Genomic DNA, 16,962 nt, shown 5'->3' on the forward strand with positions numbered 1-16,962 from the left:
ATGTAACATTTTAAGGATTTTTATTTTAATTAATATATTTATTTATTTATTTTTAACATAAAGAGGACTTCTGTGTGTAGGACAGAAGGAAAGACAATACATTTTACAGTAGACCCAAGCTGTGCACTGTGCATTACCCTTAATAGGATAGTTCACCGAAAAATGAATATTTTGTCACACTTCACTTAGCATCATGATGTTCCAAAGCTAGATTTGAGATGAGATTTGTTTTAGCACGAGGAATACAACTTTCAGAGTTTACCATATTCTCTTAATGCATGTGTTTATAATTCATTTAACGTAAATATTCTAATTGTAATTAGAAATGAAAATTCCACTACCTAAATTCATGAATTAAAAATACTCTGCAAATTTACACAACTGTAAATGCTATAATTTTCCTTTATTAATGTAGCATAAGAATTGAAATAACAACAGTGTGAAAAAAATATAATCACAGATTCACTTCTATGTAAATGGTGGAAATCATTGCAATAGAACTACCAATACATTGATTTTGATTCTCGCTACAAAATTAAAAATTAAAACATTCCTGTCTATGGGTCTTATTAAGGCATGATTTTAAAGAGGATGTCTGAACTCAAATATTTACCGTAATTATTCAGTTAATAGCAGTCAGACTCAAGTTATTCAGTTAACATCACATCCTCTAGAGAGACAATTTAAGCAAATATTACATAAAAAACAAATAATCTATACAATTACAAAAAGTAATGAATGTGGATTCACTTCAATTATCATTTATTTTAATGCATAGAGAACCTACTTCTCTAAATAATTAGAATGCAGAATGGAACCATACCCATTTAAAATGAATCAAAAACAAAAAATAATCTCATCTCTGAGAGCAGAATCCTTACATGGGATGAATAGATTTTCTACAGTAGATGGCAAGGAAATCTAGGGCTGGTGAGAGCAAACGGCATTAATTGTGTTGGACACTCTTCCCTTTCTCCCATAAATGCACTGCTTACAATTTGGACTGTAGGGGCTTCAAGTACTTGTGGTATGACTCATGCACCTTAAGAAAAAAAAAAATGTATATGAGGTTCTTGTAATCTAATTTTCCAAAATAAAGTTAACTTACACAACACAATTTGCCATTACATTCTTCACCAGACATGATTATGATACATACTCATTTCTAAAATAACATTTTTCACAGATATCCAATGCACTATATACTCACCTCAGTATGGTTCAGAGGCGATTTCTTGGCCCACTCAAACATGTGCTCATAGACATTGCCATCATATCGCCCCAGAACAGAATTAAGCATCTCATCGCGGTAATCAAAGGCATCAACCAGAGCCACTGCATTGGGCCTTAGCTGAGAGAGGAGATCCTTCAGTCTCTGTGAGATCTGAGTCAGCTGAGGAACACTTAGCAGACCAGCCTGACAAAGAAGAAAAATATGATCAGGAACAGCTGTTACACCTAGAAGAGATATGCTAAACTGCTGGTATAGGAACAGCTGTCTCAATGTCCAGTGGCATACTGCAAATCTGTGGGACAACCCTGTGAACCACAAGACAGGGCCCAACCCTGTCAGCATTGTGTTATACAATTAGACAAAAATGCATTTATATCTTAGAGTCATCAAAAGTTTTTTGTCTGTTTTACCAGAATAGAAAGACTGTAAATGTGTTTATCTGCTTCAAATGAATGTTGTCAACTTTTTGGAGCACACTAGAATAAACAAACAATGCTCAAAGTTAGAACAGTTGGAATGCGTTTAAAAGATAAAAGCTCTAAAACTCCACGGTCATTGCTTTAGTTTTAGAGAAATCAATTTCAAAACCTCACCACCAGTTTGTTTGTCACAATACCAGTAATAATAACAACAATAATAGTTAAAGCTTAATTAGCACATATTTGTGCTAAAAGAAAAAGAAAAAAAGAAGAGTACAATACCAGGGGCCTATACCATGCAGCCGGTTTAGTGTAGCCTAATTGTTCAAAATCAGCCCGCCTGAGCTTTCATTTTCTCAAAGGCAGAGAAAGATAGCCACGCTCGGTTTACACTGATTGAAATTTCTAGCCACTGGGGGACCATACAGGCTAAAGGAACTCATATTAATGTTACAAAACCTCAGAAAGTGAAAATTTCATGTCAGGGGATGTTTAAGCACATGCTCCATGAACTCAGGATCAAAGCCTGAGTTGGAGAAAGTTGGTGATCAGTTTTATGGTACCAACAAAGCCTGTTCGGATTGGTTTAGATTTGTCAACTCAAGTTTGTCAACTTAGTTTGTTCAATTACCATTATGGTACAGGCCCCAGGGCTGTCAAACTCAGCTCCTGGAGGGCCACAATACAGAGTTGAGTTCCAACCCTGTTGAAACACACATACCTGTAGTTTTCAAATAACCCTGAATCAGGCAAGTTTTATTTATTTTTATTATTACAGGGATGCAAACACATGTAATTTATGGAATTACAGTAATGAGAAAAAAAAAGGTAGAAATTAAAAGTACATACTGTAATTCGAAGAAATAAGTGAGTGGCTAATCCTGCCTCTCTCTAGCATCAGCCACAGGTTTTCAGCCTTTCAGCTGAAATTGCAATCAGCAGTGTGTGAAAGGTACAAGGCTGAAATCTATTCTGTTTTGAATGTGTGGTTTACAGATTCGACAGCAATGTGTGTAAGCATTTGGACAAAGTGCTGTAAATCCACAGTGTTGTGCAGGTTATGGTTAAAGTCATGGGATAAGTGCGTAGATTTTTGAAAACTGTGTTTAAGCAATGAAAAACGAACTAGAGTTCGGTCCACATGAACTGAGCTGCGCAGACTGGAGTTTGAGTTCTTGCACATGTAGCTCAAGTTGTGCTCACTGTTGTTTAGCAATCGAAAAAAGTCAAAAAAGATAAATTCCTGACATTTACAATGCACATTAGCTTATAGTAAAATTTGTCTTTCGTTGCTATGCAACCGTGCACTGCGCTATTCAGAACGACAAAAGTTATTTAGTAGCTAATGGATTTCCACGACTGAAAAACCCTTGCTGTAGCTCTCCCACAAAATTTATTTACAGAGAAGATAAAAACACCCGGGTGTTTGGGTTGCATACCCATCCTTCACTTTGACTGAGCTTTTAATGTTATTACGAAAAGGTGAAGCTGATTGGTTGGTTCTTGTCACATGACCTGTGGTGGCCGCTTGTGGCATTCTGAAAAGTCAAGGTGTTTTCATCTCGCCCCACCTGGAAAAAAGAGCTTGTCGCTTCAATGATGAGCCCGCTTGCCGCACACCTACATTTGGAATAATGAACTTGAACGTGGAAAAGACACGATTATGCTGTTTGCATCCCTGGTTGTTAATGAATAAATCTTAACATTTCACAACATCTAAATTTCGATTAAATTAACTCTGCAGTCTCAGGTACAGTTTAATCAAAAGGTTACTCTAGGTTGATCAAAATATATGAACTAAATATGTCTTATAATATACTGTATGGTCTAGAACCTGTAAAAAGTCTCCAGTGTTCTGCGCGACTCCATGAAGGGCATAAAGCAGAGCCAAAGTGCTGAGCACAGAGTGGACAGCCGTATCCCCAATCTCACTCAGTTTAGCTTCAAACAGCTTCACTACCACATAATGACAATGAGCCTGTGGAGAGAGAATGAAAAGGAATTAGTCAAAACCAAAATCTTTAAAACAATCATTTCTGCAACGCTGAATCTGTACAAATCATCTATTATGAAATGATTTAATGGGTTTTGTATACTGAAGCAGTACATTAACTCTTCTGTTTAAAGGGATACTTCAGGATTTAGCATTAAGCTTTGTATTGGTAGGAAACCTGTAGTATTTTCAAATTACCGTGCTTTCCACTCTCATTATCCCCCTGAGACGAGAGATTTATGTATTTTTTTGTCTGGAAAAAATCCTCCAAATCATCATTTTGCGTCATCTGAGGATTTTTTGGCCAGAGGCTAAAGACTACAGTCAGTAGTAAGGGCTGTCCTGCATGTTCTCAACCCACCCATAGAGGGTGGGATCTCACTCACAGAATGTACACATAGTGTCAGCTAGTGTTGTCAAAAAACTCGGTACTTCGGTACCAAGTCGGTACTAAAAAAAAAAAATGTTACGGTACCAGCTTTTCTAGGTACCGAATACCAGGTTCATCCAGTTCTAGACGCGCTGTCTGAAAGGTGCACAGTCGCGTCCTCTTCATAACGCTGATATGGCTCTCTCTCTGAATCCACTTGTTTACACGTGTAACCTAGGTGAAGTTGAGCATTTTTTTAATGTAGTTTAAATATGGTACATACTATTTATGTTATGTTTGATGTAATTCACAGATATCAATATATGTGGACTGTTTCTTTAAAATTCAGTTTTGTTATTTTGTTTGGTTGAAATGTACTTGCTGGACAATGTGGCTTTTACAAGCAAGTTTGATCATTTCTTTTGGTTATTGGATAAGGGATTTCTAAAGCCCACCTCCTAGAGAGCTATTCGTGATGGTGATTGGTGGTTGCGAGAGAAAAAAAATTACAGGCTGAGTGAGGAGGTAAAAAGAAAAAAAAATCCAGATCGGACTGATTCGCCTAAATGGTGTTTGTTTGACTAACTAACCGTTAGTAAGTGATTTGTGACTAATTTATTTGACTGTTTAGGAGTAAGGTGTGAAAAAACTAATGTTTTGTTGATTTAAAAACGAAGACAGCATCTTTCAATTTTGCCGCGATGGGTGAGAGAGAGTGATATATGATCTCTTGGGACGAGACGGCAGTTTAGCGCTGCGTTTCTGAGGCAACTCGTTATAAAGACAGTCGTTTTAAAGCATGATGACTAACCAGATAGCGCTCTGAATCACCGTGAGGTTAAGAGTTCCTCTGGCTACGTGGGACACGCGGAGCCACAGACCATTTCACAAGAGCAGCCCAGAGCCAAAAACGGACAGCTTTGGGACTTACAGGTATTATTTATTTTATTGTTTGCTCTTTTAGAGTGAAGGGGCCAATTTTGAGTTTGCTTTAAAGGCCACAACACACCCAAGCAATGCTACAGGCCTGCAACGTGGGGGAAAACATGCACGTGAGACTGTGTGAAAATGTGTGTGTGTGTGTGTGTGTGTGTGGGCCCACGACTATTTTTGGTTTATCTGAGTAAGATGATCCCGTTGTCATTTGTTGATTTGAAGGGTTAATTTATGTAATTAAAATCAAACTACATAGGCAACTTGCCATTTGGAATATTGAAGTGATTTAATTTGTGACATTTTGGAGAGTGTTTTTATACTCTAGGGAAGTTGAAATTCTTCGTATTTGCATATTTTTTATTTTTATTCTATATTCAACGGACCTTTAATAAACTTTGTAGTTGTTTATAGTGAAAGAACAGAGTAATTTCATTATTTTGGGTTTGTGATTTAAATCGTGGTAGTAGTGTTGTTACATACTCATATTGAGGGTTTTATTTCTGTGCTTCAAATCAGTAAGAGGTTCGACTATTGTTAGTTGAGTTTAAAACAAGTTCCCAAAATTAGTCGAGAGACACAAAAATAAAAGAACCCGTGTGATCACTCTAAATATCTCCGGAAAGAAGAAACTTTTGTCTGAGTAGGGTGTTACATAAAATGGTGGCCCGTACGGGGAACTCAAATTTATTTTGTTGGTATCTTAACTAGTTTACCTCTTGCTGACTGTTTTGCAATTTAAGATGGATTCGTCTGGCTCTTGTGATTTCCAAGCAGAACTCACTAATTGGTGTGAAGAGGATCTGATTGATAAGACTCATGCCATATTGTTGGTAGGAGTGTCAACAGAGGTGGAAGTGGCACATATTGAGGATGTCACACAATCTGTAAAAGCTTGGGGAAAAGTGCGAGTAAGAGCTACCAAGGAAAGTTCCAGCCCATTTAAACAACTGGTGTTATGCGAGTGTCGTGAGATCATTAACCCTGAGCTTGTTCCCACTGAACTGTTGTCTTACGCACTTTTTCCGGCACTGTGTCTACACCTCAAGGGGAAGAAACATTGGAGGGCTGGGTTGATCAAGCCCGTATGATCATTGCTGAGTGAGTTTTCAGAAAAAGAGAAAAGACGAAGGGTAGTAGAGAGCCTAAAAGGGTCTGCACTCGAGATCATTAAGGCAGTACGATTCTCTAATCCTGAAGCTAGTGTTTTACAGGAGAGGATTTGTATTTTGCCTTTCGCCTTTTAAGACAATGCCCTGGGGAAGCCTTATCAGATTTTCTGCGTAGAGTAGACAAAGCACTAAACAAAGTTGTGCAGAAAGGTGGAGTGTCTCCACAAATGTTGGATCGAGTTAGGGTTGAGCAACTAATTCGAGGGGCTGTTGAGTCAGACCTAATGCTTCTGCAGCTGAGGCTTAGAGAGAGGAAAAATCACCCACCAAACTTTTTGACACTTTTGAATGAGGTCAGAGAAGCTGAGGAAAATAAAGCTGCAAGGCAGAAAATAAAAGCCACTGTAAAGTCTGTTCAGGGTCATGACGAAGGGAAACTTAGCTTTTCTGTGGTGAAAGAGTTAAAAGCAGACATCAAAGATCTGAGAGCCAGGCTAGTACAAGGGTCCCCAAATGTTTCAGCTGCTTCTGTGCTGCTGGAGTCTGGGTCTACTTCTTCAAAGACACATGTAGATACCCACCGTGATTTGGAGGTGCAATCTCTGAAAGATCAAATAAAGCAATTGCAGCAGAAGATTAGTGTTATGAGTGTAACTCATAGCCAGTCGCCTGAGCAAGTTCAGAGGCCATCCAACTCTTGGTCTATGACACCCAAAGGCAGGTTTAGACAGATCCAGGAAGACTTCTTCTGCTATCGATGCGGAGAAGATGGACACATCGCAACTAGGTGCCAAGCCCCTTAAAATTCGACAAAAGTGATCCAAAAGCTTGTTCGTTCACTAAAGAAGGCTAAAAGTGAAAGAAGTGAAACGGCAAATGACTGCAATAAGGCAGGAAAACCTGATTGTTTTTCAAAGAAAAGTCAGATTGATGCCTTAGAAATAGCATGTCTCCCTAAAGGATTGGTGGGACCTACCTCTACAGTGTCCCTGAAGCTCAATGGACACCCATGTAGAGCTCTTTTGGACAGTGGATCCCAAGTCACTATTGTGTTTGACTCTTGGTATTCTAAATACTTGCTTGATGTGCCAATTCAACCACTTCATGGATTATCTATATGGGGACTCAGTTCATCTAATTATCCTTACAAGGGATATATTGTGGTTGACGCTTCTTTCCCCACCTCCGGTACCAACGTGGAGGAAACCATTTCCATTCTAGCCTTGGTCTGTCCAGAGCCCCAAGGACCCCAATTAGTCCCAGTGATAATTTGGACAAATGCCAGTTTTTTCACAAGGTTGGCGGCGCTAACAGAAGAGACTGGTTCTTCCAGCATTGCTCACAGCTTTAGGATCAGTTCGCCTTATCAGGAGTTGTGTTGTCTGCAAAAACCTAAATCAAAAGAGAGTGCTGACTGTTCACAGGGAAGAGTAAAGTGGGTGGGACCCGGTTCTCTGACAGTACCTTCAAAAGGGGAGCTCCAAGCAATATGTCAAGTAGAGTGTGAGAAGCCCATACAAAAGGACATTTTCCTTGTGGAAACTTCTGCAGATGATCAGTTGCCTTCCTGACTGTTCATTCCCCCTGTGGTTTTACCTTTTCAAGAGGAAAATTTGAATCAACTTCGAGTACCAATACACAATGAGACCTCTAGAGACATCTTTCTTCCACCTGGGACTATAGTAGCGCAAGTGTAATCAACTGATACAGTGACTATTGCTCAGAAGAGTAACAATGTCCTTACCACTATTAATCCAGAATTGTTTCATTTTGGAAACTCCAGTGTTCCAGAAGAATGGAAGAAAAGGTTAAGTCAGAAATTGTCGGACAAAGGAAATGTGTTTTCCTTGGAGCAGAGGTCTCAAACTCGCGGCCCGCGGGCCGCAAATGATATTTTGTGGCCCCCTACTTGATTTTAAAGTTTAATGTTAGTGCGGCCCGCCATTGCGTTTGCCGCGTTTTTTTTATTATTAATATTTTTATCCCGTTTGGGCTACCATATATAGTCTCGTGACAGCTTACGGTGGGTTTGTTGTCAGTTGTCATAGACAACCACGAAGTACAAATATACTGCGCCTGGAAAAAATGAGCGCGTCGCTTCAATTATGAGGGCGCTTGATGCGCGCCTACATCTGAAACGTACGTACTTGAGCGTGCAAAATATGTGAGCGCGATATGTGAACAAGGCGAGCTACCACCACCAAATCAGGCCACAGCTCGCGAGCGACGTGTTGGATACCCCTGCTCTAAAACAATGTGAGAATAATCATTTTGAGCTTGTAATATGCGTTGTGTCTGAACGCGTTCAATGAAAGATATAGTTCATGATCTCGTTCATATTTTGGGCGAACGTGAACTGAACGTAGCCTACTGTATTACTGCCTGATGAAAGTTACAGTGAACTCGTTCATTCTAGTAGTGTCTGTGAACCGAGGAGCGAGGAGGCGTCGTAAGATCATTTAAAAGGCTTTTATGAGGTCGGTGAGGATGGGAAAATCTTACTGTGCAAACTTTGCCCGTCGACAAAATTATTGTTATCTGTGGTTGTATATGGGCTGTGGCAATAATAATACCATAATAATAAAAAAGAAGCTCGCAGCAACATATGGAAAAAAAGAACTAACTAGTCCATTTTAAAATTTGTGAACTGAACTTTGAACTAGTTCATGTAATGAACTTGGTCCAACAGGTTGATAAGAAGGTTTGCTTTGATATGTGCAAAGTCAGTAATTTTAGTAAAAAAGAGACAATATACATGTGTAGAAATAATTATTTGTATTTCAAAAGCAGTAATTGTTTTTCTAAGTATAATAAAAGGAAATATGCCTTTAGGAAAAAAAAGAAAAAAAACATTCAATATAATAGTGTTGTATAAAGAAAATAAAAAGCAAATTTGACTATCATCACGAAGATGTTGTGAAGAAGGATGTTCAAACAGTTCAGGAACAGTTCAAAAGAAACGTTAATAATAAAGATTGAGAAGATTGGATCAGTTGTGCTCCATTTTTGGAATACTTAAATACAATTTTTTTTTTTTTTTTTTGGAATACTTGATGCGGCCCGGCCTGACCCAGACTCTATCTCCAGCGGCCCCCAGTTAATTTGAGTTTGAGACCCCTGCCTTGGAGGAATGGGACGTAGGACTTGCCAAAGGGGTCGAACATCACATAAACCTGCATGATCCCAGACCTTTTAGAGAGAGGTCTCGTCGCCTTGCACCTGCAGACATTGAGGACGTTCGACGGCACATAAAATATCTACTTGCTGCAGGTATTATTACAGAATCGAGGAGCCCTTATGCATCTCCCATTGTTATAGCTCGCAAGAAGAATGGGACAGTGAGGATGTGTATTGATTATAGGACACTTAACCAACGAACAATTCCTGACCAGTACACCACCCCAATGATTGATGATGCCCTTGATTGTCTTGTGGGAAGCAAATGGTTCTCTGTCCTTGACCTTCGCAGTGGCTACTACCAGATAAAGATGGCAGAAGAAAGCAAAGAAAAGACCGCATTCATTTGTCCGCTGGGGTTCTATCAATTTGAACGCATGCCGCAGGGTATCACAGGAGCTCCAGCGACGTTTCAGCGGTTAATGGAGAGAGCAGTCGGAGACATGCACCTCCTGCAGGTCATTGTATATTTGGATGACATTATTGTATTTGGTCGGACGCTGGAAGAGCATGAAGAGCGGCTCATGAAGGTACTAGATCGGCTGGAAGAGACTGGGTTGAAAGTTTCAATTGATAAATGTCAGTTCTGTCAGACACAAGTTAAGTATGTGGGGCATATTGTTTCGGCTGCAGGAATATCACCTGATCCTGAAAAGGTGAAAGCAATTACCAGCTGGAAGATGCCAACAGACCTGAAAACCTTAAGATCCTTTCTGGGCTTCTGTGGGTTTTACCGCAGGTTCATTAAAAACTATTCTGCCATTGTGAGACCTCTGACAGAGCTGACAAGAGGGTACTTGCCTGCGAAGGGGAAAAAGAAGGTCAGATGTACTTCAGGGAAACTGACCCGTTTGGAGAACGTTGGGATCAAGAGTGCACAAATGCATTTGACAACATTATCCATTGTCTCACCCATGCTCCAGTCTTGGCCTTTGCTGATCCTGAAAAACCTTATATCCTTCATGTGGATGCCAGTTTAACGGGATTGGGGGCTGTACTAAATCAAGAGTATCCAGGAGGACTTAGACCGGTAGCCTATGCCAGTAGAAAATTGAATGCTGCTGAGAAGCGCTATCCAATTCACCAACTGGAATTTCTTGCGCTGAAGTGGGCTGTTGTGGACAAATTCCACGATTATCTGTATGGCGCTAAGTTCACTGTCCGAACATATAATAATCCCCTAACATATGTTTTGACGAGTGCTAAGTTAACTGCAACTGGCCATAGATGGTTAGCTGCTTTGGCTACCTATGACTTCAGTTTACAGTATAAACCAGGCAAGTATAATGTGGATGCTAATGTGTTATCCCGATACCCGACAAATGCAGTTGATTTGGATGGATGGAAAGAAGTATCCGAGTCAGCTGTGAAAGCCGTGTGTCAAATGACCAGTTGTTCAGAGATTTCCGTCAGGTTGATTGATCAACTTGGGGTCCCTCCACAGATCATTCCACAGCTATATGTGTGTCCTGTGCAACTTGGCCTTGATCAGATGGCTGGAGTTACAGTTGAGGAGTTTAAAGTTTACTTTCCATGCCGAAAAGTTCAGATCCAAATGTGGTATTGATGCAGAGGCAGGAGAAAAAACTAATGATCAAAAACCAGCTTCTATATCGGGTGACTAAAAATGATGATGGAAAGGAAAAAAATCACAGTTGGTGCTGCCTAGTACTTACCATCTTCAAGTGATGAAGTCTCTGCATGATGATAGTGGACACCTCGGAGTGCAAAAAACAACTGAACTTCTGAAAGATAGGTTCTACTGGCCTAAAATGACAAATGACATTGAGTTGTATGTGAGAACGTGTATTGGTGTATTGCCCGAAAGACTTTGCCTCAGAGATGTTCACCATTGAATAAAATCTCTAGCAACGGGCCCTTAGATTTGGTGTGCATTGACTTTCTTTCAATTGAGCCTGACTCAAGGGGAATCGCAAATGTTCTGATAGTGACTGATCATTTTACCAGATATGCCCAGGCATTCACTACAAAAGATCAGAAGGCCCTAAGGTTCTATGGGAAAAATATTTTGTACATTATGGTCTACCGGCCAGAATACACTCTGATCAAGGAAGGGACTTTGAAAGTCGTCTGATTAAAGAACTGTTCAGATTGTTGGGTATTCGAAAGTCCCGAACCTCCCCTTACCATCCACAGGGTGATCCTCAGCCTGAACGGTTTAACAGAACCTTGATCCAGCTCAAAAGAACCGTTGGAGCCAGCATATTAGTCAGTTGGTGCACGCATACAACTGCACTAAAAATGAGTCAACTGGATACTCGTCTTATTACCTTTTGTTTGGACGAGAAGCGAGACTGCCAGTTGATCTGTGTTTTGGCATGTCCCTGGATGAGGAAGCAGGAAAAACTAATTTGCAGTATGTCCAAAGAATGAAAGCTGAACTGCAAACAGCCTACCAGTTGGCTGCAGAAAGATCCCTGAAAAGCCATCAGAGAAATAAACGGTACTATGACAAAAAAATGAAACATCAGCACTTGGAAAAAGGTGACCGAGTTCTCATTAGGAATCTGGCTCTGACAGGAAAGCACAAGTTGCAGGATAAATGGAAATCTTTACCATATATCGTGACAGAGTCAAGTCAAGTCAAGTCACATTTATTTATATAGCGCTTTTCACAATACAGATTGTATCAAAGCAGCTTCACAGTGATAACATGAAAGTAGCACAACACAGATCAACAACATTGCTAAACACTAAATAACCCCAACTGGCAGTCTCGCAGAGCAACTTGAGAACTTACCAGTGTACAAACTAAAACCAGAGACAGGCATGGGAGGAGTGAAAACACTTCATAGGGATCATTTGCTACTCATTGGAGATAATGTGAGATTTCTGAAACCTGATACAGAAATAGAAGTGATAAAATCTCCAGTAACCCGAGCAAACACTGCAAAGAAAGAGCAGTTTAGAAGAGAGAAAGAAACTGGAAAAATGATTCTAAGTTTGGAGATGTCTTCTGAAGATGATGAAGAGAATTGGTACTATTATGAAAATCCTGATTGGATTAGTACATTGACTAAACCATTATCACTAGATTTCCCTGAGCCTGTAGTTGTAGAGGAGGAAGTTGTATCCCGTGCTGAAAACAATCATCCTCCTGAAGAACTGATGAGGGAAAATCCAAGAACAGAGATTGAGGAGGATAATTCCTCCTATGTAATTCCTGGCTCAAAAGAGAACCCGTTAATAGATGGTGAAGAGGGTCAGTGTAGACATTCTCCTATAAGAGAGATAAACATTATGGAAAGCCGTCCAAAACGAAAGGTGAAACCAGTTGTAAAGCTGAGCTATGATGAGTTGGGAGAGCCTTCAGATCAGCCGTTATCCATTGCTTATGGGGGGATGCTCATACGAGTTGAGGGGCTGTCTCAAAAGAGATATTCTTGTAGCACCGTTTGGTGTCATCCATTAGCACGATGTGCCTGTTGTGAAGAAACAAACCCCAATATATCCTCACCTACATTAACTACCAGACATAGTTAAGTCAGCCGTTAATAGCCTCATGAGGTCATGAGATTTTGAGAAGGGGAAGAGTGTAACCTAGTACATACTATTTATGTTATGTTTGATGTAATTCACAGATATCAATATGTGTGGACTGTTTCTTTAAAATTCAGTTTTGTTATTTTGTTTGGTTGAAATGTACTTGCTGGACAATGTGGCTTTTACAAGCAAGTTTGATAATTTCTTTTGGTTACTGGATAAGGGATTTCTAAAGCCCACCTCCTAGAGAGCTATTCGTGATGGTGATTGGTGGTTGCAAGAGAAAAAAAAAATGACAGGCTGAGTGAGGAGGTAAAAAGAAAAAAAAATTCAGATCGGATTGATTCGCCTAAATGGTGTTTGACTAACTAACCGTTAGTAAGTGATTTGTGACTAATTTATTTTACTGTTTAGGAGTAAGGTGTGAAAAAACTAATGTTTTGTTGATTTCAAAACGAAGACAGCATCTTTCAATTTTGCCGCGATGGGTGAGAGAGAGTGATATATGATCTCTTGGGACGAGACGGCAGTTTAGCGCTGCGTTTCTGAGGCAACTCGTTATAAAGACAGTCGTTTTAAAGCATGATGACTAATGTTAAGAAGACACAGCCAATGAACGTGCTCTACAGTCAACAAGCGCAATCTCCAGCCAATAAGCGCACTCTCCACTGTGTGTCGTCAGTCAGTGTGCATCCGTTGAAGAGATAATAGTTTCCTGAGGCTGACACAACGGTAAAACTTCTCCATAAAGTGGACATTCCTTTAGTGAGTCATTGAAAATAAGTAAGTGCGATTCTCTGTTCTTTATTGGTTGACTTTGTGTTAGTCAAGTGATGACTTGTTGGTTTATCATCGTCAGATTCACTTGCACGAGCAGTATAGTGATTCTCGTGTTCATCTTCTGTATTGCTGCTTAATGTTAATTCTTCCTTTAGTATTTAATGGATGTTTGTAGATAATACATTTATAGTATTTAGTATTGTACATTTGGATTATTGATTTCTTGCCAGTCGTCAGATTTACCGTGCCATTTGATAACGCAGCAACTATATAATGACCTTTCACTTACTTTATTCTGTGCGTTTCATGCGCCACTTTGTGGCACTACATGGTATTGCAATAATATTTGTTTAGTATATGTTATACTTTAAGGATATTATTTTATCTTGCAAATTGTTGAAAGTTATTGCGATTATTGTCTATTCATTGTTCTTTTTGTCATTCACAGACCACATTTCTACGTAAATGTCCACTAAATGAGACTGTTGAACAATAAATGCCCTGTGGTCTGACTGTGCTGTCATGTTTAAACAATTTCATTCAATCCTTGAACTGAATCCTGACTCAGATGTCTTGACCGACATACCAGTGCGAACACGCGCCCACCTGAACTAGTGCACACAATAGAATAAATCCCTCAGATTTTACATTGGTCCTTCGAGCCGGATCGTGTGTTTACACTGGACTAAGGATGTCAGAACCCCAGAACCCAGAATATCAGATCCAAGGTGCACGACCTAGACGTTCAGTTCGTCCGCCAGCATACCTCCAAGACTTTGAGGTCCAGTATCCAACGAATGCTCAAGTTACCATACCTTTCATACAGATAGCACAGCAGACACATGGGCGAGAAGATAAACAGTGGGAAGATACCTCAAATGCTTGCCTGCAAACCACCAGAGATTACAGCTCAGATGAGGGAGCTAAACGTGGAACACCTGATTCTTTAGAGGGAACAGGACCACAACGAGAGCCATGGTTTCTCATTAGAGACCAGTGGAGGGCACAAGATGACTATACTCACTCCTTACCTCCAGATATTCATAAGACAGTGCATGACATTGAAAAAGAAAACAGAGAGCTTCGTCAATCTCAATTATCAATGAAGGAGGAGATCAGACGACTGACAGAAATCATGCAAGACATGTTAACGAGGAGCCAGTCAAGTCAGAGGTCATCGCCTACAGCTAAACAGCAGTATCCATCCCAACCAACTCCAGTGCCCTCTCCTAGAACTATTTACAGGGAGTCAGAAACACCTGTCCCTAACCCAGCACCCCGTGCTCATCCAGTACCGACACCACGCATAATGCCAACTCCAAAGAGTACAAACCTTTATAGTACAGACAGGAATGCCCATCATACTCCTCCTCCAGTTCAACATCAGTACGCTGACACCCTTGCTACTGGTAGAGTTGCAGCCCAGGTTCCCTCCAGTACGCATGACCCCTACAGACATTACCTGGGTCGACAGCAGCCAGAGATGGATGGATCAGTCCCTACTCCCTCCATGCCCCCAGCGCATTATTCTGTCCAGCCTAATTGGTTACCCGCAGACCCACCAAGGTGGCAGATGGATGTGAATAGACAGGAGACAATCTATACCGTATTTCTCCCATCGAGATCCAGGTGAATTCACCCGCCTTAAGTTAGCCTTGAGTAATCTGTTGCCAGAGGATGCAACTGAACTCTTTAAGTACCAGGTTCTAGTTGACCACTTAAAGCTAACTGAAGCTCGCTTGATAGCAGACTCATTCTTGAACTCCCTTACTCCATACTCAGACACTATGGCAGCACTTACTGAGAGGTATGGGCGACCGCACCAACTTGCTCTAAATCGAATAGCTGCTGTAATGGACTCTCCGGACATCCATTCTGGAGATACTGCAGGCTTCGAACGCTTTGCTCTACAAATCCAGGCACTGGTAGGTCTCTTGAATACACTGGGCACAGAAGGAGAAGTTGAATTACGGTGTGGATCACATGTGGCTCGACTCCTGACTAAACTACCTCCAGAGTTGCGGTCATCCTTTACAAGGCATATGAGTTTTGAACCAGGAATTGTGTACACACTCCTTGACTTCGCTAAGTGGCTCAAGTTTGAATCATGGTGTCAAGACCATGAAAGCATTGGTGGAGACAAAGTTCACAGAGTCAAACAAAGAACAGACATCCGCAGGGATTCCAAGTTGAAATATCAACCAACCACAATACTCCATGGTGCAGATCAACCATCATTCTCAGTGCTGCCACAGCCAGCTAAAAGCGTAAATAAAAGCAATGCCTTCTGCCCTTACTGTGATGGTAAAGACCACTACCTGAGCCAGTGTACGTCCTTCCAAGCACTTTCCAAAGATCAAGTGACTGACTGGATAAAGACCAATCATAGATGTTGGAAGTGTGGACGCTCCCACCGAGCTGCGCAGTGTACTTTGAAGAAGCAATGTCGTCTGTGCAATGGAATACATTTGCAAATCCTCCATGATGTGAATGTTAAGCCAATGAAGGAGGGCACCTGCCTTGTCAGCTCTACCAATACACCGCTGTACTTGGACAGACCTGAAGGGTCCAATCGAGTCCTTCTTAAAGTCATTAGAGTTATCTTGCAACACAAGGGTCAGAGCTTTGACACATATGCTGTGCTCGATGACGGTTTAGAGCGCACCATCCTTCTATCATCAGCAGCTCAAAGACTAGGTCTCACAGGAAAGTCAGAGGACTTAGCCTTGAGGACTATAAGGCAGGACATAACAACACTCCATGGCACAGCAGTTTCCTTCAGGATCTCAACACCCTCTCAACCTAATAAGAGCTATCTCATCGAGAGAGCCTTTACAGCAGAACCCTTGAGCCTAGCGGAACATTCCTATCCGATTGCATCCCTTCAACAAAAATACAGTCATTTGAGAGGTCTACCACTTCAGCCAGTTCACAAAGCCAGCCCAATGCTGTTGATAGGAGCAGACCATTCTCACCTAATCACCCCGATAGAACCAGTCCGCCTTGGTCCACCAGGTGGTCCAGCAGCCATTAAGACACGTCTGGGTTGGACTCTGCAAGGTCCAGCACGAGTTCTTGAAGATAAATTGAAGTCACAGCAGTGTCTGCATATTACCATTAAACCTTCAATGGTGGAACTTTTTCAGAACGTCGAAAAACTCTGGCAGGCCGATATCTTACCCATAAGGTCCGAAGGGTTGCTCACAAGGTCAAAACAAGATCAAGAAGCTCTTACCCTTCTACAGAACCAGACCAGGAGAGTACTGGTTGATGGAGTTAGCCGATATGCTACTCCACTCCTTCGCAAGAAAGACATGCCTCTTCTTCAAGCTTCTAAAGAGGCTGTACTACCAAACCTAAGGAGTATAGAGAAGCGTCTGGAAAGGGACCCCATCAAAGCTGCTGCATATAAGGAGGAGATAGGTAAGCTAGAGGTCTCT

General features: G+C 40.9%; 1 protein-coding gene across 3 annotated transcripts in view; it reads right to left on the reverse strand.

Annotated features, from left to right (window-relative positions):
- Nucleotides 1-384: 384 nt before the first annotated feature.
- The window catches only part of acox1 (acyl-CoA oxidase 1, palmitoyl), a 36,729-nt gene continuing 20,151 nt past the window's right edge, over nucleotides 385-16,962 (reverse strand). For all 3 annotated transcript variants that reach the window (XM_039661669.2, XM_039661668.2, XM_089133990.1), the window contains 3 exons: nucleotides 3,488-3,631; nucleotides 1,211-1,417; nucleotides 385-1,042 (listed from right to left, as the gene is read on the reverse strand). In XM_039661669.2, coding sequence (XP_039517603.1) covers nucleotides 992-1,042; nucleotides 1,211-1,417; nucleotides 3,488-3,631 — 402 coding nt within the window. In that variant the 3' untranslated portion in view covers nucleotides 385-991. The remainder of the gene's footprint in view (nucleotides 1,043-1,210; nucleotides 1,418-3,487; nucleotides 3,632-16,962) is intronic.

This window comes from Pimephales promelas, chromosome 8 (assembly GCF_988280905.1).
Source record: "Pimephales promelas chromosome 8, fPimPro1.hap1.1, whole genome shotgun sequence".
Lineage (NCBI taxonomy): Eukaryota > Metazoa > Chordata > Actinopteri > Cypriniformes > Leuciscidae > Pimephales > Pimephales promelas.